The sequence below is a fragment of the Peromyscus leucopus genome, chromosome 13, assembly GCF_004664715.2.
Source record: "Peromyscus leucopus breed LL Stock chromosome 13, UCI_PerLeu_2.1, whole genome shotgun sequence".
Taxonomy (NCBI): Eukaryota; Metazoa; Chordata; class Mammalia; order Rodentia; family Cricetidae; genus Peromyscus; species Peromyscus leucopus.
In genome coordinates, this window is record NC_051074.1 from 38,060,225 (window position 1) to 38,084,409 (window position 24,185).

At 47.8% G+C, this 24,185-nt stretch overlaps 2 protein-coding genes across 6 annotated transcripts in view; one reads left to right on the forward strand and one right to left on the reverse strand.

Moving 5' to 3' along the window:
- Positions 1 to 19,559, reverse strand: part of Stk36 (serine/threonine kinase 36) — a 32,368-nt gene extending 12,809 nt beyond the window's left edge. The window contains exons 1-14 of one of the 3 annotated variants that reach the window (XM_028893068.2): positions 17,074 to 17,248; positions 16,495 to 16,671; positions 15,340 to 15,480; positions 15,150 to 15,227; positions 13,901 to 14,031; positions 13,185 to 13,434; positions 11,739 to 11,832; positions 11,299 to 11,468; positions 10,788 to 10,975; positions 9,485 to 9,584; positions 5,808 to 5,951; positions 1,623 to 1,802; positions 643 to 740; positions 37 to 142 (exon numbers count right to left, since the gene is read on the reverse strand). In XM_028893068.2, the coding sequence (XP_028748901.1) occupies positions 37 to 142; positions 643 to 740; positions 1,623 to 1,802; positions 5,808 to 5,951; positions 9,485 to 9,584; positions 10,788 to 10,975; positions 11,299 to 11,468; positions 11,739 to 11,832; positions 13,185 to 13,434; positions 13,901 to 14,031; positions 15,150 to 15,227; positions 15,340 to 15,480; positions 16,495 to 16,578 (1,764 nt within the window). In that variant the 5' untranslated portion in view covers positions 16,579 to 16,671; positions 17,074 to 17,248. Of the gene's footprint in view, positions 1 to 36; positions 143 to 642; positions 741 to 1,622; positions 1,803 to 5,807; positions 5,952 to 9,484; positions 9,585 to 10,787; positions 10,976 to 11,298; positions 11,469 to 11,738; positions 11,833 to 13,184; positions 13,435 to 13,900; positions 14,032 to 15,149; positions 15,228 to 15,339; positions 15,481 to 16,494; positions 16,672 to 17,023; positions 17,251 to 17,918 lie in introns of those variants that run through there. The other 2 variants (XM_037210260.1, XM_037210261.1) reach the window with 2 other exon arrangements.
- Rnf25 (ring finger protein 25) lies at positions 17,273 to 23,559 on the forward strand. 3 transcript variants are annotated; one of them, XM_028893064.2, is made up of 10 exons: positions 17,273 to 17,361; positions 19,552 to 19,626; positions 19,879 to 19,981; positions 20,072 to 20,139; positions 20,234 to 20,303; positions 21,372 to 21,443; positions 21,535 to 21,672; positions 22,005 to 22,097; positions 22,650 to 22,784; positions 22,904 to 23,559. In XM_028893064.2, exons 1-10 carry the CDS (start codon positions 17,321 to 17,323, stop codon positions 23,480 to 23,482), a joined length of 1,374 nt encoding a protein of 457 aa, XP_028748897.1. In that variant the 5' UTR covers positions 17,273 to 17,320; the 3' UTR covers positions 23,483 to 23,559. The 3 variants fall into 3 exon arrangements, with proteins under 3 accessions (XP_028748897.1, XP_028748898.1, XP_028748899.1); XM_028893065.2 differs by having other exon boundaries at positions 22,008 to 22,097; XM_028893066.2 differs by lacking the exon at positions 22,005 to 22,097.
- Positions 23,560 to 24,185: the final 626 nt, after the last annotated feature.

Here is a 24,185-nt window from a genome sequence, read left to right on the forward strand (position 1 = left end):
AGGAAAGACAAAAACCCAGAAGCCTGAGGAGATTACCATAAGGCTGTCCCTGCGAAATGTCTGCTCGGAGTCATCCGATTGGGCCAACAGCTTTCCCAACAAGTCCAAAAAGAGGTTGGCAGCCTCCTGAAACACCTGTAGGCTGGAGAAGAATGAACCCATGGCATCTTCCCATCTTCCCACCCTGGATATGGGTATGGCAAATGGGTCAGTTCTAGCAAGGTAGATCTTTGCCAAGGAACACATCAGAAGAATGTTCCTCCTTTCGACTCTGCTCACAGACACACACGGGGGGGGGGGGGGGGGGGGGGGGGGGGAAGCAGGGGTGGTGGTGGAGAGGAATTGAGAGCTCACATATACCGTTCAAGCCCCTTCTCAGCTGTTTTCACAGTTTGATCCTTCCACTGAAGCCCATCTGTGCTGGGTGATTGCTGACTCATAGAATCTGACTGTCATGCAGTAAAGCTGGAAGCGTCTCAAGGTTCTTATGAGGATCAACTAAACTCTGAAGGCTGGTCAGCTCATCTCTAACCCCGTCACACATCACCACTTCTCACTTGCTCCTCCTAATGAGGAGGGGAACTAACGAAGTAGAAACTGAAGCCACACTGGCCAGCGGGGCAGAAGCGTCTTTTCCCCCACCTGTCACCTGTCTGGCTCCTCTCCAGATTGAAGGCGCAGGAAAAGTAGGCCTGGACCACAGCCACCAGGTCCCGCAGGAAGGCCCCGTACCAAGGTTGCTGTGAGAAGGGACAGAAAGGGCAGCATGAGGAACGGAGACCAGAGGCAGAAAGAGAAGCACCAAAGGCGAGCAGAGTGCCGGGTGGAAAGGGGCAGGGAAGGAGAAAGTCAAGAGTGCCAGTCCAAGGGTCGCAGACCATCTGGAGACGACATTCGACCTGAGCAGCTTGTTGGCGGAAAACTGTCCTGTTCAGTTTCTTATATCTACCTGAGCTTGATACTTAGCAGCAGAGGGCAGCATCCTGAGGGCTGCTTTAGTCTGTCTTACCACCTTCATCAACTTGGGGTGGGGGGACGGGTGGGGGGGGAGGGGAGCTGTTCTCTGGGCTCAGCCATGTCAGGACCCAAAGCAGGGAAGTAGCAGTTTGGCCCCAGCCACACTGAGTCTTGATCCTAGCTCTCCCACCCGTCATATGGCCTTCTGCAGTGGCTGCAGGGGCCAATCTCTGAACCTCAGTGTGTTGCTTTGGAAACCAGGTAACAGAGCAGAACTCTTCTCAATATTGGGAAAGGACCCAGCTTTTGAAAGTCTGATTTTTATCTTCTCTTAGAAAACCACATTAGGTACACTGGCTCAAACTTCCCCATGCCAATGATAGGCTGGAGCTAAGAAGATGCCCCACTTAGGGTGGGGATGTCTAACACACTCCCTACCACGTAGACAGCTGTATGCCTACCTCGCCTTCTTCACTGACTGATGCTACTTGTTTAGCCCCGGAAGGCATCAGAATTTGCAAGTGATTAGTAATTCGAAATTAATTAGAAAAAGAAGGATCGAAAAGAAGAGGTAGTCAGGTCAAACAATGGCAGCTCCATGGAGAGAAGGCAAGAGCAAGGACCACCTCTTGTCTTCAGAGGCTGCTGGGCTGCTGGGTACCTACCTGCTGGATACTGCTGTTCTCCTGGCTGTGTCTGAGGAGGCTCAGAGGCAGCCTGGGCAGCCCTGCCTCCTGGCAGAAGGTGTACAGGAGCACAGAGTCACTGCAGCTGGACAGGAGACTGCTCAGGACACGGAGTGCAGGAAGGAGGTGGGAAGCACCCTCCAAGATGCCTTTCAGGATCTGGGGGATGAGAGATAAAGAGACAGCAGTTGGTATAATTATAGGTAAACAAAGAAGAGTCACAAATACTGAATGGCGCCCGGCGGTGGTGGTGCACGCCTTTAATCCCAGCACTTGGGAAGCAGAGCCAGGCGGATCTCTGTGAGTTCGAGGCCAGCCTGGTCTACAGAGCAAGATCCAGGACAGGCACCAAAACTACACAGAGAAACCCTGTCTCAAAACAAACAAAACAAAACAAAACCCAATACTGAATGGCTCCAAGGAGTTAGCGGAGCAAACCAAATGTCTGCATTTCTACCTGGAGGAGTTGAAAAGCCAGGGAGGAAGAACAGGAGAACTGTATCAGAGATGACTCTGGAAGGTCACCTGACATAGAACACCAGTGACCAAGGGGTAGGGGACCTCAAGGTCTGCTGTCCACTAGGCCCAGTATTATTGTTGTCTCACCTTAAAGACAACAACAGCAGCAACACACACACACACACACACACACACACACACACACACACACACACCACACAGAGTGTTCTGAAAAATAAAAACAACAGATATGAAACAATGTCATTTAACTCCAGAGAAACAAGACATCATTCTAGATCAAGGACTGCCAACATTTCACATGCCAAATTTAGCCCAACCACATACCTATCTGTATGCCGCCTGCACTCTAAGGGTAGTGCCGTACTTTTAAATGGGTATTCTTCAAAAGAATACCATCGACACCAAATGTCTCACGCTTCCCTGTTCTCAATTTTGGCATTTATTCTCCCATTTCACAGTGTGCAGTGAAGAACCACTCATTTTAAAGACAGGGAACTGATGCATCTGTATGGAAAAGGGTCCTATCGAAGATAAACAGCGAGGGGCTGGGGATTGAGCTCAGTGGTAGAGTGCAAGCACAGGGCCCTGGGTTCGATCCTCAGCTGGAGGGGTTGGAGGGGATGGGGGATGGGGTGGGTGGAGGTGAGGGGGGGTTGTCAGTAGCTAGGTCTTTGTGAATTCTGATCAGGAATTCTTATCTCAGAAGCCAAAGACTTTCTGTTTTCTGAGAGACGAGGCTGGGCTGGTGAGATAGCTCAACAGGTACAGTGTTTGCTGCATAAACCTGATGAGCTAAGTTTGATCAGAATCCACTTAAAGGTGGAATAGAGAACCAGCTCCACAAAGCTGCCTCTGACCTCTACTCATGCACCATAGCATGTGCCCCAAATTCATTCTTAACAACTGCTTGACTGTTTTTTAAACAAAGGTCCTATTACGTTGCCCAGGCTGGTTTCAATCTCCTGGGTTTCGGAAACCACCTGCACCAGGTGTGGTCACGCACATGTTTAATCAAGGCAGGGATAGATGCAGGGGCGGGGGCAGAGGCAGGGGGATCTCTTTTTTTTTTTTTTTTTTTTTTTTTTTTTTTTTTTTTTTTTTTTTTTTTTTTTTTTTGGTTTTTCGAGACAGGGTTTCTCTGCGTAGCTTTGCGCCTTTCCTGGAGCTCACTTGGTAGCCCAGGCTGGCCTCGAACTCACAGAGATCCGCCTGGCTCTGCCTCCCGAGTGCTGGGATTAAAGGCGTGCGCCACCAACGCCCGGCTCAGGGGGATCTCTTGTGAATTCGAGGCTAGCCTGGTAGAGACCCTGTCTCAAAAAAAGGGGGGGCGGGGCGGGGTGAGGAAAAAAGAAAAGAAACCATCTGCCTAGCCTCCCTGGTTAGAAAAAGAGACTTGATTTGCCCTGGAGGAGGTGGGAATGGGGGTGGGCTGGGGGTAAGGGGAGGGGTGGGAGGGGGGAGAATAGGGGAACCCGTGGCTGATATGTAGAACTGAATGGTATTGTAAAATAAAATAAATAAAATTAAAAAAAAAGAAAGAAAAAGAGACTTTAGCACACATTAGAAATGCTCCAATAGCAGGGCGTGGAGGCAAATGCATTTAATCCCATCACTCAGGAGGCAGAGGCAGGTGGATCTCTGTGAGTTCAAGGCCAGTCTGGTCTACAAAGCAAGTCCAGGACAGCCAGGGCTACACACAGAGAAACCCTGTCTTGGAAAGAAATGCTCCAAAAGCAGGAAAATTGTTAGATCCAAAAAATAAGAGCAAGGTACCAATATAATTCAATGGGAAAAGAAGAACTTTTTTCAAAAACACACCAAGAGATGAACTTACTTCATGATCTATATAAACTAACTCAAAATGGGTCAGAGACCTTAATGTAAAAGCTAAAACTATGGGGAACATTTAGAAAATCTACGCCTTTAATCCCAGTACCCTGGAGGCAGAGGCAGGCAGGTCTCTGAGTTCAAAGATAGCCTTGTCTACAGAGTGAGTTCCAGGCCAGCCAGGGCTATTCAGAGAAACCTTGTCTCAAAACAAAAACAAAAACAAACAAACAAACCACACACACAAAATAGAAATTAAAATTTAAAAATAGAGCAAAGAATGATGGTGAATACCTTAAATTCCAGCACCCAGGAGGCAAAGGCAGGTGGATTTCTGTGAATTCCAGCTTGGTTTACATAATGAGTTTGAGGCTAGCCAGTGCTACACAGAGACCCTGTCTCAAAAAACAAAAACAAAACAACAACAACAACCAAAAAAAAAAACAAACAAACCTAAAAATGCACAAATGGACAATAAAGCAGATAAAAAAAAAGTGTTCATTCAACATTCATCACAGTGGGATTCAAGTTACACTTTGAGGCACTGGGTTTCAACTGTATTCACTGTGTGTGTGTGTGTGTGTGTGTGTGTGTGTGTGTGTGTGAGTGTGAGTGTTTGCCTGCATATGAATCTCTGTACCCTTTGCATGCCTGCCATCCTCTGAGGTCAGAAGAGGGTGTCAGACCCCCTGGTACTGGAATTAGAGACGGTTGTGAGCTGCCATGTGGATGCTAGGAATTGAAACCCGGTTCTCTGGAAGAAGAGCCAGTGCTCTTAACCACTGAGCCATCTCTCCAGCCCCAGGGTTCAAATTAAAATAATGATAAGCTACTACTCACACTTACTAGAATGGCTATAGTCAGGAGTCAGGCAATAATAAATGTCAGCAAGGGTGTGGAGACAGCATAACTCATGTGCTGTTAGTAGGAATATAAGACTGTACAGTTACTTTGGAAGATATTCAGCAGTTATCATATGATCCAGCAGTTCCACTACAAAGTACCTAGCCAAGAGAAATGAAAACACATCTACACATAGATTTGCTTGTGAGACAAAAAAAATAACTAGCCATGGTATCACATGCCTTTAATCCCAGTCCTCAGAAGGCAGGTACATCTCTCTGAGTTCTAGGCCAGCCAGGGCTACACAGTGAGACCCAGCCTCAATAAGAAAAACGTGTGGAAATAAATCAATGGCCATCAGGCAGTAAATGAATGACTAAAATGTGATTTGTCATCAGCAGTATAAAGGAAAAGGTTGGGACCAGCGAGATGAGGAAAGATGTTTGCTGCCAAGCCTGGTGACTTGAGTTCAATCCTGGTATGCACATGGTAGGAGGAGAGAGCCAACTCCAGAAAACTGTCACCTGACCTCTATACCTGTGCCAAGGCACAAGTGGCCCTCAGTAGTCACAGAAAAGCAAATGTCACAAAGAATTTTTCAAAGACATTAAAGAGGCTTTGGGTAAAGCTCGGTGGGATAGGGCTTGCCTAGCATATGCAGGCCCCTGAGTTCATCTCTGCATTATAAAATAACTAACTAAATCAGAATGAAATACTGCTATGTGCTCTATCATAAAATTCTGTGGAATTGTGTTTACTCTCACTTTATAAGTACACAAGAGCCTCCATTTTTTCCCCCTGTCCCATGATGCCTACCGTATTTGCTACAAAAAAGTTCACTGATTTCCTGTTCTAGACAGGTATTTTTTCCCTTCAGAAAGAGCAATCCGAGGCCTGCTCTGTGTTCTTCTAACCTTTTCCTTGAAATACCCGGAAAAGGCCAGCCTCTCTGTCTCCTGGTGGTGACATCCTCTCGGAAGGCGGTCCCAACCTCTTCTACCTTCTGCTTGTTACCTGCTCGCCAGTCCCACGCAGCTGACTCTGGATGCGCTGGCAGAAGTCAGGGTTACACAGCAGCGTGAGAGGAGCCTTCAGCTGCACGGGCACAGGCTCGGTGGTCTCTAGGAGGCGCTGCCACTCGTCATCACTGTCTGGCTCCTGGGAATTTGGAGTGAAAGAGGTCACACCTTCAACCCCAGATTAGCAACTGAGTGCTTTGCGAAGTAACAGCAAGCAGCCAGTGACTCCTTCAGCATAGGGGTGTATGGCCAGACACTGTCAAGAAAGACACCAGGGGTGGTGTATAAGGGATCTCGAAAAGTCCTTGTGGAGCATTGGGGTGTGTGTGTAAAGAGGTACCGAGAAAAGTTTCCAGCGCAGCATGGCTGATAACGACAAAACATGGAAATGTCATAAAAGCCAGTTAGGAAGGGGATGATAAACCATGATCTGTCCCTATTGGGAACTATTATTAGGAACTACTAGGAAGTCATTAAGTAGATCACAGAACTGAGGATGTACCTTGTACAGGACTTCTACCCAAAATGCACTGGCCGAATCTAACCCTGAAAGAACAACTAGAGGAACACTGCCAACTAATTTGCTTGTATGCGGTTCTGGCTGGGCATACTTCAAGTGTTTTCTCCCAGAGGTTCATGTTTTTCTTTTCTTTTTTTTTTAATATTTATTTATTTATTTATTCATTTATTTATTTATTATGTATACAGTGTTCTGGCTGCATATTTGCCTGCAGACTAGAAGAGGGCACCAGATCTCACTACAGATGGTTGTGAGCCACCATACGGTTGCTGGGAATTGAACTCAGGACCTCTGGAAAAGCAGCCAGTGCTCCTAACCGCTGAGCCATCTCTCCAGCCCACCAAAGGTTCATGTTTAAAGTCCTAGTCCCAGCATGGCAGCATCTGGAGATGCTGAGACCTTTAGGAGATGAAGCCTGAACAATCGGTGGTGGCACACACCTGTAATCTCAGCACTCAGAGGCAAGTGGGTCTCTGTGAGTTCAAGGCCAGCCTGGCCTACAGAGTGAGTTCTAGGAAAGGCTCCAAAGCTACACAGAGACCTTGTCTCAAAAAACAAAAAACAAAACAAACAAACAAACAAACAAAAGAGATGAAGCCTAGTGGAAGGTTCCTAGGGAAACTGGATACCACCCTGCAGGAGGCATTAAGATCTCCCTTCCTCTGCACCCTCTGCTGGGTAGTAGGGTGTAGCTAGAGTTTTCCTGCCTTGCCCACAGTCAGGACAAATCTTTGTCACCCGCCAGTTCCCCAGTTGCTCAGACCCAACCAAGTAAACACAGAGACTTATATTGCTTGCAAACTGTATGGCCGTGGCAGGCTTCTTGCTAACTGTTCTTTTATCTTAAATTAACCCATTTTTATAAATCTATACCTTGCCACGTGGCTGGTGGCTTACCGGTGTCTTTATATGCTGCTTATCCTGGCGGTGGCTGCAGTGTCTCTCCTCCTTCTTCCTGTTTCCCCAATTCTCCTCTCTCTTTGTCCCACCTATACTTCCTGCCTGGTCACTGGCCATCAGTGTTTTATGTATATAAAGTGATATCCACAGCAGTAGGGACTGACTGGAAGGCCGTGTATATCCAAGGCAAGAGGCAAGCAGCATGCACTCTCCCACTGAGCCACATACCCAGACAGGAACAAAGTATTTTTCCTGGGACCCTGATTAGGTTTCAAAACCCTTTTTTCTTTTTTCTTTTTCTTTTCTTTTTTTTTTTTTTTTTTTTTTGAGACAGGGTCTCACTATGTAGTTCTGGTTGTCCTGGAACTCACTCTGTAGACCAAGCTGGCCTTGAACTCACAAATATATATACCTGCCTCTGCCTCCCAAATGCTGGGATTAAAGTCATGCACCACTGTGCTTGGCTTCCAAAAGATTATTATAAAACCTTGGAGCTGGCCTCCCCAGCCTCTCTGACTTCCTGTGTTGAGATGTAATCCTTCTTCCCATGGCCCCCTGCTGTGGGGAGATTATCAGAAATGATGGCCTCACCAGATCTGAACCTTGCTCTTTTATCTCTAAAACTGTGAGCCTATTAGTCTAGGGAAAATACGTTTTAATATTTATTTTACTCTATAGGTGTATATATGTACACCTCTGTATATTCCTCATGCCAGCAGGAGCCAGAAGAAGGTATAAGATTCCCTGAAACTGGAATTACATATGATTCTAAGTCAACATGTGGGTGCTGGGAACCAAATCCCAGTTCCCTTGCAAGATCAGCCCCTGCTCTTAATTGTTGAGTCATCTCCCTAGTCTCCCAGCTCCACCCCCCCAGGAGGGAGGAGGGGACTTATTACTCATCTACTTACTGTTGTTACAATAACAGTAGAGTATCGATGTGAAAGTTCTTTCTTTTTAAATTTTTTAGTATTTTTGCTTTTGATACAGGGTTTCTCTACATAGTTCTGGCTGTCCTGGAACTCTCTGGTCTATGTAGATTAAGTTCTGGCTAGCCCGGAATTCACAGAGATCCTCCTGCCTCTGCTGCCCAAGTGCTGGGCATGTGCCACAACTGGTTCAATGTGAAATTTCTACGATAGTGCAAGAGAATGACTTTATTTTTAGGAAATATGCTCCAAGTATTTCGAGGTAGGAGGACATGTCTGCAAACTGCCTCAAACTGATTGAAAAAGACAGTCTGTCCATCTGTTCATGGAGACTCATACAGCAAATGTAACAAAACTGTGCCTGAATCTGGGTGCAGGGAGGACTACAGTTTGAATGTTTTTGTCCTCTCTAAACTATTTTGTGGTGGTCACTTAATTTTCAAAGCAACAGTGTTAGGAGGTAGAGCCTAATGGGAAGTTTGTTTTGTTTTGTTTTGTTTTGTTTTGGTGTGTGTGTGTGTGTGTGTGTGTGTGTGTGTGTGTGTGTGTGAGACAGGATTTCTCTGCCTAACAGTCTTGGCTGTCTTGGAACTTGCTTTGTAGACTAGGCTGGCCTTAAACTCAGGGATCTGCCTGCCCCTGCCTCCCAGAACAAGTGCTCATAACTACTGAGCTCACTTCTCCAGTCCCATGATTATTCAAGTTGAAATTATTTCAAAATTAAAACTCTAAAAGAGACACAAAAGATTGAAGAAGAAGTACATGCTCTGATGTAAAAACAAGTCCTAAAATAGATCATATGGTAAAAGAAGTACAATGCAAGGCAATAAACAAAATAAATCCAATAATGCAGAAACAGCCGAACTGTACACACACACACACACACACACACACACACACACACGAAGTTAAGAAAGTCTGAAACGAGACAGATTAGTAATGGTATCCATCTCTGGAAGTGAGGTAAGGTTCAACAAAGACCTTTATTTTTATTTATGTTTTTTGTTGTTGTTTTAGTGTTTGTTTGTTTGTTTTGTTTAGATAAGGGTCCATCATGCAGCCCAGACTAGCTAGATACTCCTGGGATTAGAAGATTCTCTCCCTCAGCCTCCCAAAAAACTGGAACTATAGGGAATGTGCTAACATCCACCTTAGAATCTCCAATTTTATCTGTGCATTCTAATCTTTGAGAATGACATGTTCATATAATATGAAATTAAAATTTATAAATCTATCACAAAGCTGTCTTTCACACAGGGGAGCTTGTATTATAGGTCGTCTGCTCTGGAAGAGCACTCATCTCCTCTAGACCTAATGACCCACCTCGTTTTCTAGATCCATCGCCTCGCTGCTCTGCTGGCCCATTGTCTCTGACCTCAGCTCTGGGAATGCTTGTTCACACTCCAAGGTGATGTGGTTTTCCCTGATAAGCAAAGCTGGGAGTAAGATGAATGACTTCTGGACCTGGGAGGCTTAAGGTTCACTGCCTTGTATCTCCCTCCAGGCTCAGGGAAAGGCCTAGGAGAACCAATCATACCAGGGTTTTTTTGTTTTGGTTTTGGTTTTTCGAGACAGGGTTTCTCTGTGTAGTTTTGGTGTTTTGTTTCATTTTGGTTTTTTTTAGGTTTATTTTATATTTTTATGTACACAAGCCAGAAGAGGGCACCAGATCTTACTACCAATGTTGTGAGCCACCATGTGGTTGCTGGGAATTGAACTCAGGACCTCGGAAGAACAACCAGCGCTTAACCACTGAGCCATCTCTCCAGTCCCCCTAGAGGGCATTTCTTTTGGGGGCCTATGGAATGTGGTCAGTTCAGTACATGTTAACATCCACGCACAGATTCTTTTTTTTTTTTTTTTTGGTTTTTAGAGACAGGGTTTCTCTGTGTAGCTTTGCGCCTTTCCTGGAACTCGCTCTGTAGTCGAGGCTGGACTCGAACTCACAGAGATCCGCCTGGCTCTGCCTCCCGAGTGCTGGGATTAAAGGTGTGCGCCACCACTGCCCGGAGTCCACGCATGGATTCTTGACTGCCCTCCCAGGTTGATCTTACTCTCAAGCAGACTTGATTTTCCACTCATGACTTTCCATTCAAATAATCTTCCCTTTAGAACAGAAATGGTCCTTGTCATTTCAAAGTACAACTGAGACAGGAAGAGAAAAATCCTCAAGTTTCCTGATGAATCAAGAAATAACTGGAGGGCCTGGAGAGATGGTGCAGTGGTTAAGAGCACTGGCTGCCCTACAGAGGCCCAGGTTTGAGTTTCAGCACCCACACAGAGCTCACAACTGTCTGTTACCGCAGCCCCAGGGAATCAAATGCCGTCTTTTGGCCTCTGAAGGCACTGTACACACATGATACACAGACAAACCTTCAGGCAACACACCCATACACATAAAATAAAAATAAAGAGAAAAAGTAAACTAGAGAGAATTAGAACCCAAGAACCTAAGACTCAAACTCCTAAAACCCCATCTATGTTTAGGCGATGGCTAGTGACAGCTGGTTCGTGTTTACTTTGATTGTAGCCAGAGTTCTGCTGATAACTGCCCCTCCCCGACACACACACACACACACACACACACACACACACACACACACACACCCCGCTCTACCCTTCTCACCGAGGTGTAGGGGGCACTTCTCCAGTCGCCCAGTCTTCCCAGTTGCTCTGCATTTCTGAGTCCAATATGCTAGCCAAGAGGCTTGGTTCCTGAGGAGCATCCTTTAGTCTAGGCACAGGGGCTGCGCTGGGTGACACCTTGCCAGGCTTATCTTCTTGTTCAAGGCCAGGTCCCGCATTCTGGTCTTTCTATGAGAGGTGGGTAGGAGACAAGAGAACTATTTGGGCAGTATGGATCCTATCCATATCCTTTTACTTTTAAAGGTCACCTCTTTCGGCCGGGCGGTGGTGGCGCACGCCTTTAATCCTAGCACTTGGGAGGCAGAGCCAGGTGGATCTCTGTGAGTTCGAGGCCAGCCTGGGCTACCAAGTTAGCTCCAGGAAAGGCGCAAAGCTACGCAGAGAAACCCTGTCTCGAAAAACCAAAAAAAAAAAAAAAAGGTCACCTCTTTCTCCAGCTCCCCCAAGTCACTAGCCTGTTTATGCCATGTGTTTTCCTCTGACCCACACACCTTCTGCTTGGCTTCTTCAGCCATGCGTTTACAGGCCTGGCGCAGGAGGCGAGACTGGTTACCCTTGGGTGCCAGCCGGTGGGCCTGTTCATCCTTCAGGACCTGAAGTTCCGGAGGTAGACGGCTAGTAAACGGGGCGCCCAAATCTGAGCCTGCTGGTTCAGTTATTACTGCAGAGAGGGGAGAGGAGAGGACATGATTATGCTGGGGCTGCAGCCATCATGTCCACTTGGCCAGGGACAGCCTCAGTGTCTCTAGGGCCCCGTGGAAAGGGGCCATTCTGACAAAGGAAAAGCAGGAGTGGTAGGAGCTGTAGGAGGAAGAAGCCCAGGCTGGGGAGCAAGGAAGGAGGTGTGTGGCATCCAGACAGGGAGGAGGGAGGAGGACTGGAGAAAACGCAACGACCGGCCAGAGCCCTGGGAGCCCTGGTGACGACTCACTGGTGACACGGCCGGCAATGAAGGGGTGATGCAGGAGGTCCGGCCAGGACAGGCGCTGCCGCGGGTCCTTGGTGAGCAGCCCCTGCAGGAAGTTCTGTGAAGAGAAAGCAAACCCCATCAGCCCTTCCTGCCCGTCCCTCCCGGCTCTCCCACAGCTCTCAACAGTGCAGGCAAGCCAACTCCTGCATCTGCTCTTACAGCCGTTCAAACACACCCTTACTAATCTTCCCTTGGGATTCCAGGCAGACCACACTGCCTTCCTCTCCTAAGGCGCCTTGGCTGCCAGTCACAGACATTCCATAACCCGGAAGGAAAAACAAAGCTCCGTGTCACCAACTTGGAGGATGTCACTTTCACAGTCATCTTCAGAAAGCAAACATTCACAGTCATGGGTTGTGTGTGGATGGGTGTGGACTGATGCATCCATGATTAAACACACACACACACACACAAGCAATGGTTCAAGGATGTGTTTGGGAACACTCAAAAACAGAAAAGTTTCAGTGAATTTCCAGATGGGGGAGGGACAGAAAGGGCATATCTGTTAAGGAGAAATCCTTAGGTCTGGAACAAGAACAGAAGGTAGGCACTCGAGAGACAGCTCAGGGGTCAAGGACACTTCCAAAGGACATGAGTTTGGTTCCCAGCACCCATATCAAGCAGCTCACAACTGCCTGTAACTCTAGCCCCAGGAGATCTGATGCCTCTAGCCTCCAAGGGAACTTATGCTAACACATACACAAATAAAAATAAATCTTTTAAGAAAGAATAATTTTTAAAAATCTAAATAAATAAACCCATATAGAAGTTACTAATAGGCTATGAACACTGTTCTAAAATCTGGATGACTTGTATAAATGTAGCTGTTGCTGAAGACTTCTGCACATCTACCTAAGGAAGAAGGAATATTTTAGGTATATTAAAAGCTCATTTAAAGCTCCTTTATTTAACTTTTTTGAGAATTATTTAAGTACCCCAACTCTGTAAGTTAGGGGAAAAGGTGTCCCTCTCATCTTTGGTAAGCCAAAGGAAACCTGTAATGAGATTTGATTCTGGGAGAAGACTGTATTTGAATTCCATTGAGGCCAACAACCTTGCCCTAAATAAGAAATGTGTACAACAAACTCCTCTTTTCCCCCACCAACCTGCCGGGACATAGCTAAAATGAGGAGGTACCACTTCCTGTCACCCACCCCAATCACCAGCCACTCTAATAACTGAAGAGCACTGAAAACAGTGTGGGGAACAGCTAGATCCCATCCAACACTGGCTCTGATGGGGACCAGAGGAACTAAGTAAAAGCCCAGTACTCTTTCCTCCTGTTGCCTCGAAATGACTTCCTACTGCGATAAAGCATAGCCTGCCTGCATAGATTTGAAAAGGGGGCAGAAACAGAGGAAGGCAGGTTTCCGACATAAAAAGTTATCCCCCTTTACCTCCTATTACCTTGAAGCAGGAGCTGATGCTGGAGGGCCAGCGCACAGGGTCCTTGAGAATGAGGTTGACCAGTTGAAAGATGCTGGTCGTGTAGAAGGGAGGCGTGCCTACAGCCAGCTCATACAGGATGCAGCCTACAGACCAGAGGTCTGCTGTGTGGTCATATGGTCGCTCCTCCACCAGCTCTGGAGACATATAGAGTGGTGTGCCTTTGATGGACGTCAGCACCATGGTGTTAGTGCTCATAGCTCGGGCAAATCTGTAGAGGTGACAGGAAAGCAATGAGAAAGATCTTCTTGACCTAGTCACAACTAAAAAATGACATCTGAGGAGAGGGGCTGATGTCATGGCTCAGTGGTAAAGTGCCGTCATGCCTAATGACCTGAGTTCTAACCCCGGGACTCACACGGTGGAAGGAGGTAACTGACTCCTGTAAGTTGTCCCCCGACCTCTACAAGCATGCCGTGAAATATGTGTGCCCACATCTCCACATGCACAATAAATAAACATCATAAAAATATTTTTAAGAGGAAAATTAAACCTGGCCGTTTACTACCTGTTAGCATATGGGATAACCTGAACCAAAGCAGACACAGTACCTTTGACCAGTTCCAAAGGCCCAGCCAGAGGCCCATCTCGAGCTCTGGCTCTACTGTGAGGCTTTGGGCAGTCTAGGACTGCCTGAAGGAGGAGGAAGAGCATGGATGGGAGCTCAGAAACCCTACCCAAAGTCACAGAGTTTGATGCCGCCGCCCTTGGCGAGAAGGATGTTCTGGGGTTTCATGTCTCGGTGGAGGATGCGGTGGGAATGCAGGTAGTACAGGGCTGACACCAGCTGGGCCGCGATGGCCTGAACCTAGGGCCGGACAGGTGCAACGAAAGGTCAGAGGACGGAGCCAGCTGACGAGACAGACTTCACTACTGAGGCTAACTTGACTTTCTGCTCTTCCCTTCTCTTCCAGAGCCTCACATTACACTACACCCTCCTTAGTTCTTGTCCCCTTAATTCACCCTTTCATTTGTTCAAGGAAAAACCCATTGCATCTCTCTTATTGGCCTCATCACCATGAATAAATGATTCTGTTTCCCAGAGTCATCATCTGTAAGGTGACAATAATACAGCACCTACCTCCCAGGGCTATTGTACAGATTAATGGAGCTAAAGCATGTAAAGCAAGGTTAAGAATGGTACCTGGCATGAAGGAAATAGTTTGTGCATATCAGCTGTTTTAAATAAGATAAAATCCCTTTTCTTAAGATACACAGTCACTTAAACAAGGCAGACAAAACAGTAAGAGGATTACTTTTTTTTTTTTTTGGTTTTTTTTTTTGGTTTTTCGAGACAGGGTTTCTCTGTGTAGCTTTGCGCCTTTCCTGGAACTCACTTGGTAGCCCAGGCTGGCCTCGAACTCACAGAGATCCGCCTGCCTCTGCCTCCCGAGTGCTGGGATTAAAGGCGTACGCCACCACCACCTGGCATGATACATTTTTTAAAGAACTGTCAGGGCTGAGGGGACGGCTCAGACAGTGCAGTACCCACTGCATAAGCACCAGGACTTGGGAGTTTGGATTCTCAGCGTCTCTGTTAGAAGCTGGGTATGGCGTCCCACATCTGTAGCCCTGGTGTTTGTTTGGGAAGGTGGTAAACATAGGCAGATCTCTAGAGCTTGTCGGACATGCCAATCCAGCCAATCCATAGTCTGATGGCTCAATGAGATATCCAGCATCAAAATGTAAAGGTGGAGAAAAATCGAAGAAGACACTGACCTTAACCTCTGGCCTCTACACACATGCACATGTATGAGCACATGAACCTACACATACCTGCACATACACAAATATGCCCTCGTATATACATTACACAGACACACACACATACACACAAATGAACCCTTGACGCCCTCAGCTTGCAGTCCTAGCTCGTCACCTAGGAAGAGATTCAAAGTACAGGAACATTTGAGTCAGGAAGCACACCTGGTCTTCGGGAAGTTTTCCATCGTCTTCCAGAATCTGAAAGAGTTCTCCCTCAGCATAGTCCGTTACCACCACCACCTGTGAGGAGAAGGCAGCATGGCACAGATGGGACAGCCATGCACTCTGTGGTGGGGAAATGTCTGGGGCCCTTGGGCTTGGAAAGAGGCAACCCAACGCCATCCAAACACACCTCTTTGTCAGTCTCAAAGCTGTCAAGCATATGCACAATGTTGGGATGCCAGAGACCCCGCATGATTTCAATCTCTCGTTGCAGATTCCTCAGCTCTTTCTCTGAGCGCCCCAGTTTGGGGATGAACTTCAAGGCCACCACCTAGCAGGAGTAAAGGAAAGAATCAAGGCCTAACCACACCATGGAGAAGGGCAAAGAAACTCTCAGACCAGCTCAGCAGCTTGGGAGAGGCTCAGACTCGGTGAGCTGCCTGAAAGAGACCTCCATTCTGTTGAGCTGCTTGTAAGTAGTGCAGTGTGCTCTCTAGCTTTCCTGAGCTCTCACATGCTGGGGTAGGCTTTGGGGATTGAGTTGTCTTTGAGTCATTTCTGCTCCTGTTGGTAACCCCTCATTTATACTCTTTTAAGTAACCCCAGTAAAACTTGCTAGTTCTTCTCTCTCTCTCTCTCTCTCTCTCTCTCTCTCTCTCTCTCTCTCTCTCTCTCCTCGTCCTCCGCCTCCTCCTCCTCCCCCCCTCTCTCTCTCACACACACACAGTGCAAATATTCCAAGCTTTATCTTAGAGCTCTACAGTTCAAGATTTTATACTGCTTGACCAACTCTTAGTATGCATACTAACACATGCTAATCTCCTACCTCAACTTTCCCCCAGGGTACTATGGATTTACTCTGACTTTGTCAACCCATCATCAGGGGAAAACAGTTACTGCCAAATAGATCCCTCTGATGGATTCTGGGAGAGGTCTTCTGACCTAAGCAGAGGACTCAAGGTGAGATTTAGCGAACAGAGTAGGAAGTGTGAAGTTGGAAGAACAGATTTTAAGGGGGTTATCTTTTCTTAAGTACTACAAAGACAGCTTTTGTCGTTAGACACTGGACTAAGTAATTAAGTGTGAAACACATTTAATCCTCAGACCCCATCAATCATCCTCCACTGTACAGTTTGGGGAAACTGAAGCATGGAATGGTTAGGTAGTTTGTCCCTAGTTCTAAGGCTGGGATTGAACTCCAAATAACCAAATTTCTGAGCCTATATATCCTAGGAAGTATGCTGGAGTCGGGGCCTAGAAATACACACTGTGCAACCTTTCTGTCCCAAGTTTCTGCTGGAGTAGGGGCACTGGATCCCACCCAAAAGCTATCTTTGTTCGCTACCTGAGCACTGTATTTTTTTCGGCCCTTATACACTCTGCCAAAAGAGCCTTCTCCAATCATCTCCAAAACGTGGTACTTTTCCATGGCAAGGGTTTCAGGGTCTCTCAGAAGGTAGGAAGATGATGGTGGCAACGAGCTGTAGATCCAGGAACAGCTCCACACATCTGGGAGGCTTAGCTTGGCACGTGGGAGAAAGATATACGTTATCAGCCACGCCTTTTCCAACTTTCCACAATAACAGAGACCTCAAAAACATGTTCATGATGGAAAGATGATCAGATCTTGGAAAGAGAACGTCTCAAAGCCTCCCACTCAGGCTAGGCGCCCACAGCACACAGTATCCCCTTTCCTCTTTCCACCAGCGATGCTCACATGCTCCTTCTAGAGCTCCCGAGTTCCTGACACCCTCGGCTCGCCCAGCACCGCAGCTCTTGACTCCTGTCGCGAGCCGAGGTCTCCCAACTCTCCCCCAACCTAGATGCTCCAAGCTTCTCAGGCCGAGGGCTGGTGGCCCGGGCGTCTAGCTTACTTTTTCTCCTCCATTCTTCGTTGCCGCTCTCGTTCGTTTCCCGCTCTTACCAGTTTTACTGCCTGGAACTGGTCAGAAGTCTAAAGGACAAAGCTCTCAGAGATGCGTGACAGACACGAACTGCCCATTGGCACTTTCTAGGGCACTTCTGTCGCTTGGCTATCAGGCCCCACAAAGCACCTAGAGTCTTCAGTTGCCTAGAAACGGCACCAGCTTTCTTTACCCCGCCCCGCCCTACTTTTCCGTCTCTAACTTCCCAAAAGGCATTTCCGGTTCCGGCTAAGAGCCGGAGAAGACATGGCGGCGTCTGCGTCGACAGCTGCTGCTGAAGAGGACTGGTAACTTTGGGTCATAGGTTTTGGCTGGCTGCCTGGATCTGGTGCTGGGAACTAGTAACAGCTTCAAATCGTCCGAGCCGCGGGCTTGAGGGGTGGATCAAGGGGCGCGAGCTGGCAGAAACCCTGACATCCTTTCCTAGGCGAGCTACTGGACCGGGAACGGAGGGTGGAGGGACGCTGATCGGAGAAGGGACTGGGTTTGCGCCGGCCTGGCCAGTTGGGCCCACGCCTTATCTACCCAATTGTCCCCTCCTACGGCCCTATCCCTCCCATTTCTCCCTGATGTGACTTTCTGGAGCCTGGCTGCTCATCACACCTCCCGCCTCTCGGAACGGATGTATCCCTCCTCGTATCCCCTGTGCCCCTAGGATCCTGCCCTTTGGTCCAGTCCATTTCTGCCTATGCTTTCCTCAGCCTTCCGAATCCCCGACAGCGCTAGTAACTACTGTCAGAAAAGCCTTACTCCCGACAGAAGCCCTCCTACTCTCTCCAGCATTCTTAAGAAGAGACCAAAGGCCTTTAAGGACTTTGGGTTTTGAAGATAAAGATGTGCTCACTTCGTATTTAATTAGCTGGATGTGATGCTGACCAGACCAGCTAGCTCCTGTGAGTCGGTGCCAGCCGTAATTTAAATAAAAAAAAAAAAAAGTGGGCGTGGCATTACCTCATAGAGTAGTTGGGAGGATCACTGTGGATTTGTAACATACTTAAAAGCCTGCTTTTCATTAATTGCTGAAGTATAAGACATCAAGAGACAAAATAACCCAATGGACGTCTGTCTGACTTAAAGCCTTATATTCTTAGTACTAGAATAGCCTCCTACCCACCCCCTTCTGTCACTTATGACCTTACCCCTCACTCTCTCGATCTGTATCTTACATCCAAGACCCAGGTCACCCAAGGTGGGCAAAATACTGAAGGATGTCTTAACTGAGGCTGTACCTCAGTGTTACATTGGTTCAGGGAGGCCAGCCAGTAGTTTTTCTTATAAAGCCATGTAGACTAGTGCTCTATTAGGAGGAATGTCTAGAGTATAAAGGACACCTGACTAATGAGAGAGTATCAGTGTTTGTAATAATCTGTGTCCGCCAGAATGTCCTTTTTACTTGTGAGATTATAAGCTTTATATTTTGAGGTTCTGCATAAGGCTTCAAAAGAATGCTAAACATAGTAATAATAACCTCCACTGATAAAGGTCATGCTGGGTGTGCTCCCTCTTGGTACAGGTTTCTCTATGTCACCTGGGTAGAGCTGTGGACTCACTCACCCATCTTCAGTGTCATCAGAACTGTCGTTTCTGTGTTTCAATGTGTGCTCTCTGATTTATAAAAGGACCATGAACCCCATACTAGACATGATGATGTAACTAGACATCCAGCGTCACGTGTGCACTTGCAGTCCTCAGATTATGCCCTTCTCTCTTTCCTTTTAAGGGGGGGCGGGGAGATCACTTAGACTAGATACTATGTCTCAGACACTTGGGCAGTTTAGAGAGACAAATCATTTTTAAGTCTCACAGTAGCCCTAGTGAGTCTGTTGTATTATCTCTAGGTGGTAGACTAGAGATGTAACTCAGGCTTCCCAAACTAAGTGACCTGACCACATAGCTGGTAAGTAGTTTCTGCCTACTATTAGCTACAAGGCGTATGGCTCTTCCAATGCAGTATAGCTTTTAGGTTACCTAAACCTGTTCATCTTGGTATATCCTCTAAGGATGCTTAGACTGATTGGTACTGGCAAGGTTATTGGCAGTGCCCAGGGTACAGGGAACTGTGCTGAACGGTAGTATAGGTAGACAGGAGTAATATTGGTGACCTTGTTAGTAATGAATGGGTACCATATATGTAGGTCAGAGAGGAGCCATTAAAGGATAACCAGCTGTAGAAACTTGAGCAGGGAGTCAGGGCCTGTCTCTGACTGGGCCTATTTCTCCTGTGTTAAGCCTTGGTTAGTTGTTTCATCTCTCTGGGAATATGTTTTCTCAGGTTGGCAGAGGTGAGCTCTAAAGTCCTAGTTCCCATTCTTTCTACCTGGCCAGTTGACAACCTAAACATTTCCCTATTTTACAGACAAAATTGGCAAGAGAATGTATTGAGGCCGATTGCTTTTTTTAGGTCAGTCTTCATCAGCCTTGGCGGGCTTCGGCAGGAAGAGCTGTCGTGGTGACTCAGTCTCCCCCTTCCTCTCCAGGGTCCTTCCCTCTGAAGTTGAAGTGTTAGAGTCTATCTATCTGGATGAGCTACAGGTGATGAAAGGAAATGGCCGGTACGTATTCAGTCAGGGGTGGGCAGGAGTCTTAGTAACGAGATGATTCTGCACAGAACCTGGGCTTAGGGTGTTAGGAGCCTTGGCTCAGAGGTGATGTTTATCGTAGAAACACTGTTCCTTTCACCCCCACCCCCCGAGACACGAGTCCCACATGCATTCCTCTGCCTGCTTTATTCTCTCACCCCCTCCTCCCTAGCTTTCCAGCCCCTGCCCAGTCACATCCTGCGTCTTCACTTCATCCACCTGCAGATCTTCACCATGGGAGATCTTTATCACTCTGCACCCTGCCACCGCAGAGGTCCAAGATTCGCAGTTTGTCTGCTTTACTCTGGTGCTTCGGGTCCCGGGAAAGGTGAGGCCTCTGCACGAATATAAAGGGAGGAAGGGGAGAGTCCCCGGACTGGATCGCTTTCATGACCATTTGTTGCTTTTTCTGCACCAGTATCCCCATGAGGTGCCACAGATCTCCATCCGTAACCCCCGAGGGCTTTCAGATGAGCAGATCCACAAGTAAGTTGGGCTAGTTGGAGCAGGCAAAACTCAGAATTCAGCTCGGCCTGCTGAAGGAAGGAAGTTTTAATGTTGGTTTCATTTTTCCCCCCAGGATCTCACAGACCCTGGGCCATGTGGCCAAGGAGGGGCTAGGCACAGCCATGCTCTATGAACTCATTGAGGTAAAGTGTGATGGCCCAGGAAAATGTCCTTCCTTTCAGGCGAGGGCATCCTGTAAGTCAGTGCATTTAGTCCTGTTTGCCTAAGGCCTCAGTTAGGTTAGAAAGATCACTCGCATGCTTCAAAAAAACTACAAAATGTAGTTGGGTAGCTCCCCAAATTGTCAGTTCCAGCGTCTTGATGAAAAAGTACTTCTCCTCTTTTATCTTATTGTGGCTTTGGTCATCCATTTGCTTTGTTTTGAGTCAGGGTTTTGCTCTGGGCCATTCTTCTGCTTTGGCCTCCTATATACTGGAATTCTAGGCGTGTGCCACCATATAGCAACTTTTCCTCTTCAGCTTACATTTATTTTTCTGTTCTATTTTTGTTTGTTTACTTACTATTTATTGTTGGTCTTAGTTAGGGTTTCTATTACTGTGATAAAACATGGTGACCAAGAGTAGCTTGGGGAGGAACAGTCCATGACTAAGGGAAGTCAGAGCAGGAACCTGGAGGCAGGAAGGAGCCATGAAGAGGTGCTGCTTACTGGCTTGTTCCTCCTGACTTGCTCGGCCAGCTTTTTTATAGCACCCAGCACAGGCACCCTTACAATGGGCTGAACCCTCTCCATCAATCACTAATTAAGAAAATGCTCACAGGCTTGCCTACAGCCCTGGCTTATGGAGGTATTTTCTCAATTGTGATTCCGTCTTAGGTGATTCTAGTTAACCATGACTGGTCACTGTGTAGTTCTGGCTGTCCTGAAACTCAGAGATCCGTCTGCCCCTACCTCCCAAGTGCTGGGATTGAAGACATGCATCCCTACACCTTGCCTTCTTGTGCGGGGGAGTGGGGGGTGGGTTGGGAGGGGAAGGCTGAGGGGGTGGGAGGAGGAAAGAGGGGGATCTTTGGTGTGTAAAATGAAAGAAAAAATTTCTTAATTAAAAAAAAAAAAGAATGCACAAACACTACGTAGGTAACAAGCTGGTTTGGTGGATATCACACCCAGCCGGTCACTTCTGGAAGAAGTACATGGGACGTGTTCCCAGTCTCCTGCCTCCACAGTTCAGTAGTATCTTCTCTTCTTTCAGAAAGGGAAGGAGATTCTCACAGACAACAACATCCCCCACGGTCAGTGTGTCATCTGCCTCTATGGTTTCCAGGTGGGTTTCCCAGCCTGGACCCGGGCTGAGCTCGGGCAGACGGGTAAGGGCTGGCGAGTCTCTGATACAGACTCTGTATGTCTCCCTGCAGGAAAAGGAGGCCTTTACCAAAACACCGTGTTACCACTACTTCCACTGCCACTGCCTTGCTCGGTACATCCAGCACATGGAACAAGAACTGAAGACACAGGGACAGGAACAGGAGCGACAGCATGCTGTCACCAAACAGGTAGACATGGCCCGCCAGACCCACTCTCTCGCCTGCGACCCGTAGACTTTCACATCCATCGCCACCCCTCCATTCTTGTGGCTTTTCATCATTTAGTTCTAGATTACCTCTGAGGTGTAGTCTCACCCCATCCAGTGAGATGGCATCCTCTGTACACTGACATACTGCATGCAGCTTTGCAACATTTCCAGACCTTTCCTTAGGCAGCCCTTTCCTCCTCAGTCCCACCTCATTGCTGAGCACCTAACGCTTGTGCCCTTCAATCCCAGCCCTCCAAAGACTGGGCTGGCTGGCCGACAGGGAGCAGGATGTGATTTCTCCTCTTGTTTTAGAAGGCAGTCGGTGTGCAGTGTCCTGTGTGCAGGGAGCCCCTTGTGTATGATCTTGCCTCGCTGAAAGCAGCCCCTGAACCCCAACAACCCATGGTAAGGGATTTCCTTCTGGTCTAAGCCAGGAATAGTGGCATTCTCTAAGGAGAGAGAAATGGCATCTTATCTCTGCTGGATTCTCTGGAGTTGGGGTTGACTTGTTTAAGACTACTCTGCAAACCACAGCCCCCACCAGGGGCCTAAGACTTCAGAAGCCCAACTCTGAGGAACAACAAAAAAAAAAACCCCAAGAACTCAGATTGGGAATGTGGCTCATTTGGGAGTACACTTGCCTAGCACACACACACAGAGCCCTAGGTTTGATCCCCAGCACTCCATTAAAAAACCTGGTACTGGTACAGTGGTACACTCACGTAATCCCCTCACTCAGAAAGTGGAGGCAGGAGGATAAGCAGTTCAAGGTCATGCCTGCCCATATGGTGAGTTTGAGGCCAGTCTGGGCTCTATGAAACTCTTGTCTAAAACAAAATAAGAAAATAGGAACCTTGTGCAGCTCTCCTAGGACAAATCCTGGAAGAGTTAGGGTTCAAGTCGTCTGCTTTCTCATTTGGGTTTCTCCTCCTGCCATTCTGCTTCCTTTCCTCCCAGGAGCTGTACCAACCCAGTGCCGAGAGCTTGCACCAACAGGAAGAGCTCAAGCGCCTGTATCAGAGGCAGCAGGAGAAGGGTGGCATCATCGACCTGGAGGCTGAACGGAACCGGTACTTCATTAGCCTTCAGCAGGTGAGGGAAGGGAAGGGGTCCCCTCTTGGCTTCAGTGTCTCCAGTGTTCTCACCAACACCATGGCCCCAGGGTGTGCTTCATTCTGAGGTTAGGGATGCATTGCCTGTCTCCTTCCTAGCCTCCTGCTGCTCTGGAACCTGAGTCAGTTGTGGATGTCTCCAGAGGACCCCAACCACCTAATGCCCTTTCTGCAGAACAATCTACTTCCCTAGCTGCCCAATCAACTGTGCCAACTCCTCTACCCATGGCTACCCAGTATGTGTATGAGAAGATTCCAGGGGCTGGGCCAAATCAGCAGAGGCTGGGTGAGACCCAGAAATCCATGCTAGATCCTCCACGATCTGGTCGTGGCTCCTGGCGACAGTATGATCGGAGGCACCCAAAAGGAGGGGAGTGCTGTGCCCCAAAAGGTACCAGTGACATCCAAGAACTGCCACCTGCTGAGAAGCCTCTCAAGGAGCCTGTGGACTTAAAGCCAGAACCCCGTAACAAAGGGCTTGCCAGTCTCCCTCAGGAGAAGGGGCCTGGTAGCTGGCAGGGCCCCCCATCTCGCAGGACTCGTGACTGTGCTCGCTGGGAACGTTCCAAAAACCGTACACCAGGTTCTTCCTACTCCCACCTACCTCGCGGCCAGGGGGCATACCGATCTGGTTCTCGCAGGGAGCCACTGGGCTTGGAATCCGAGGAAGGTTCCTAGCAGTACTGTGGGGGGGACAGGGAATTAGGGGTGGGAGGGAGGCAATAAAGAGATTTGGCCTTCTTTGCTTAACAGCATCTAGCTTGTGTGGTATGGCTCTTTTTCTTGTCTTTATTTCTCTTTTATGTGCATTGGTGTTTTGCCTGCATGTATGTCTGTGTGAGGGTGTCAGATCCCCTGGAGCTGGAGTTACTGACAGGTTCGAACTGGTATGGCTCCTTCTAAATTGCCCTAAGATTTGGGTATGCCAGGGCTCTCCCACCTTTGCTCTAAGTCTGTTCTCCAAAAGTGCTAAGATGGAAAGGGTCTCAGTTCCCTGCCAGTGGTCAATTTTGAGGAGGTTGACATTTGGGCAGAGTCCTTAAAGTACCATAACATATAACTTCCTGTCCATTTACAGGCATGCACTGTTGACCTGTTGGTTGTTTTGAGATAAGGTCCCACTGTATCCCAGACTGGTTCAAGCTTAGAATCCCTGATCTTCCCGTCTCTACTTCCTGAGTGCTCTCATTACAGGCCATTGCCCTCACGGCCAGTCTGCAAATGCTAGGCAAGCATTCCACCACCCGATCTACATCCCAAACCCCTTTGTTGTTTTGAGAGGAAAAAAGTCTCACTGTGTAGTGCAGGTTGGTCTTGAGCTTTTAGCAATCTTAGCTACCGTAGCTCTGGAATTATAAGTGTGTGCCACATGGCACACCTT

What these genes read in the sequence shown, in the direction of transcription:
- Rnf25 (XM_028893064.2), top strand. Translation starts at nt 17,321, where the DNA reads ATGGCGGCGTCTGCGTCGACAGCTGCTGCTGAAGAGGACTG. An exon ending in GTGATGAAAGGAAATGGCCG is followed by an intron (nt 19,627 to 19,878) that starts GTACGTATTCAG and finishes ATCCACCTGCAG; the next exon opens with ATCTTCACCATGGGAGATCT. An exon ending in CTGAACCCCAACAACCCATG is followed by an intron (nt 22,098 to 22,649) that starts GTAAGGGATTTC and finishes CTTTCCTCCCAG; the next exon opens with GAGCTGTACCAACCCAGTGC.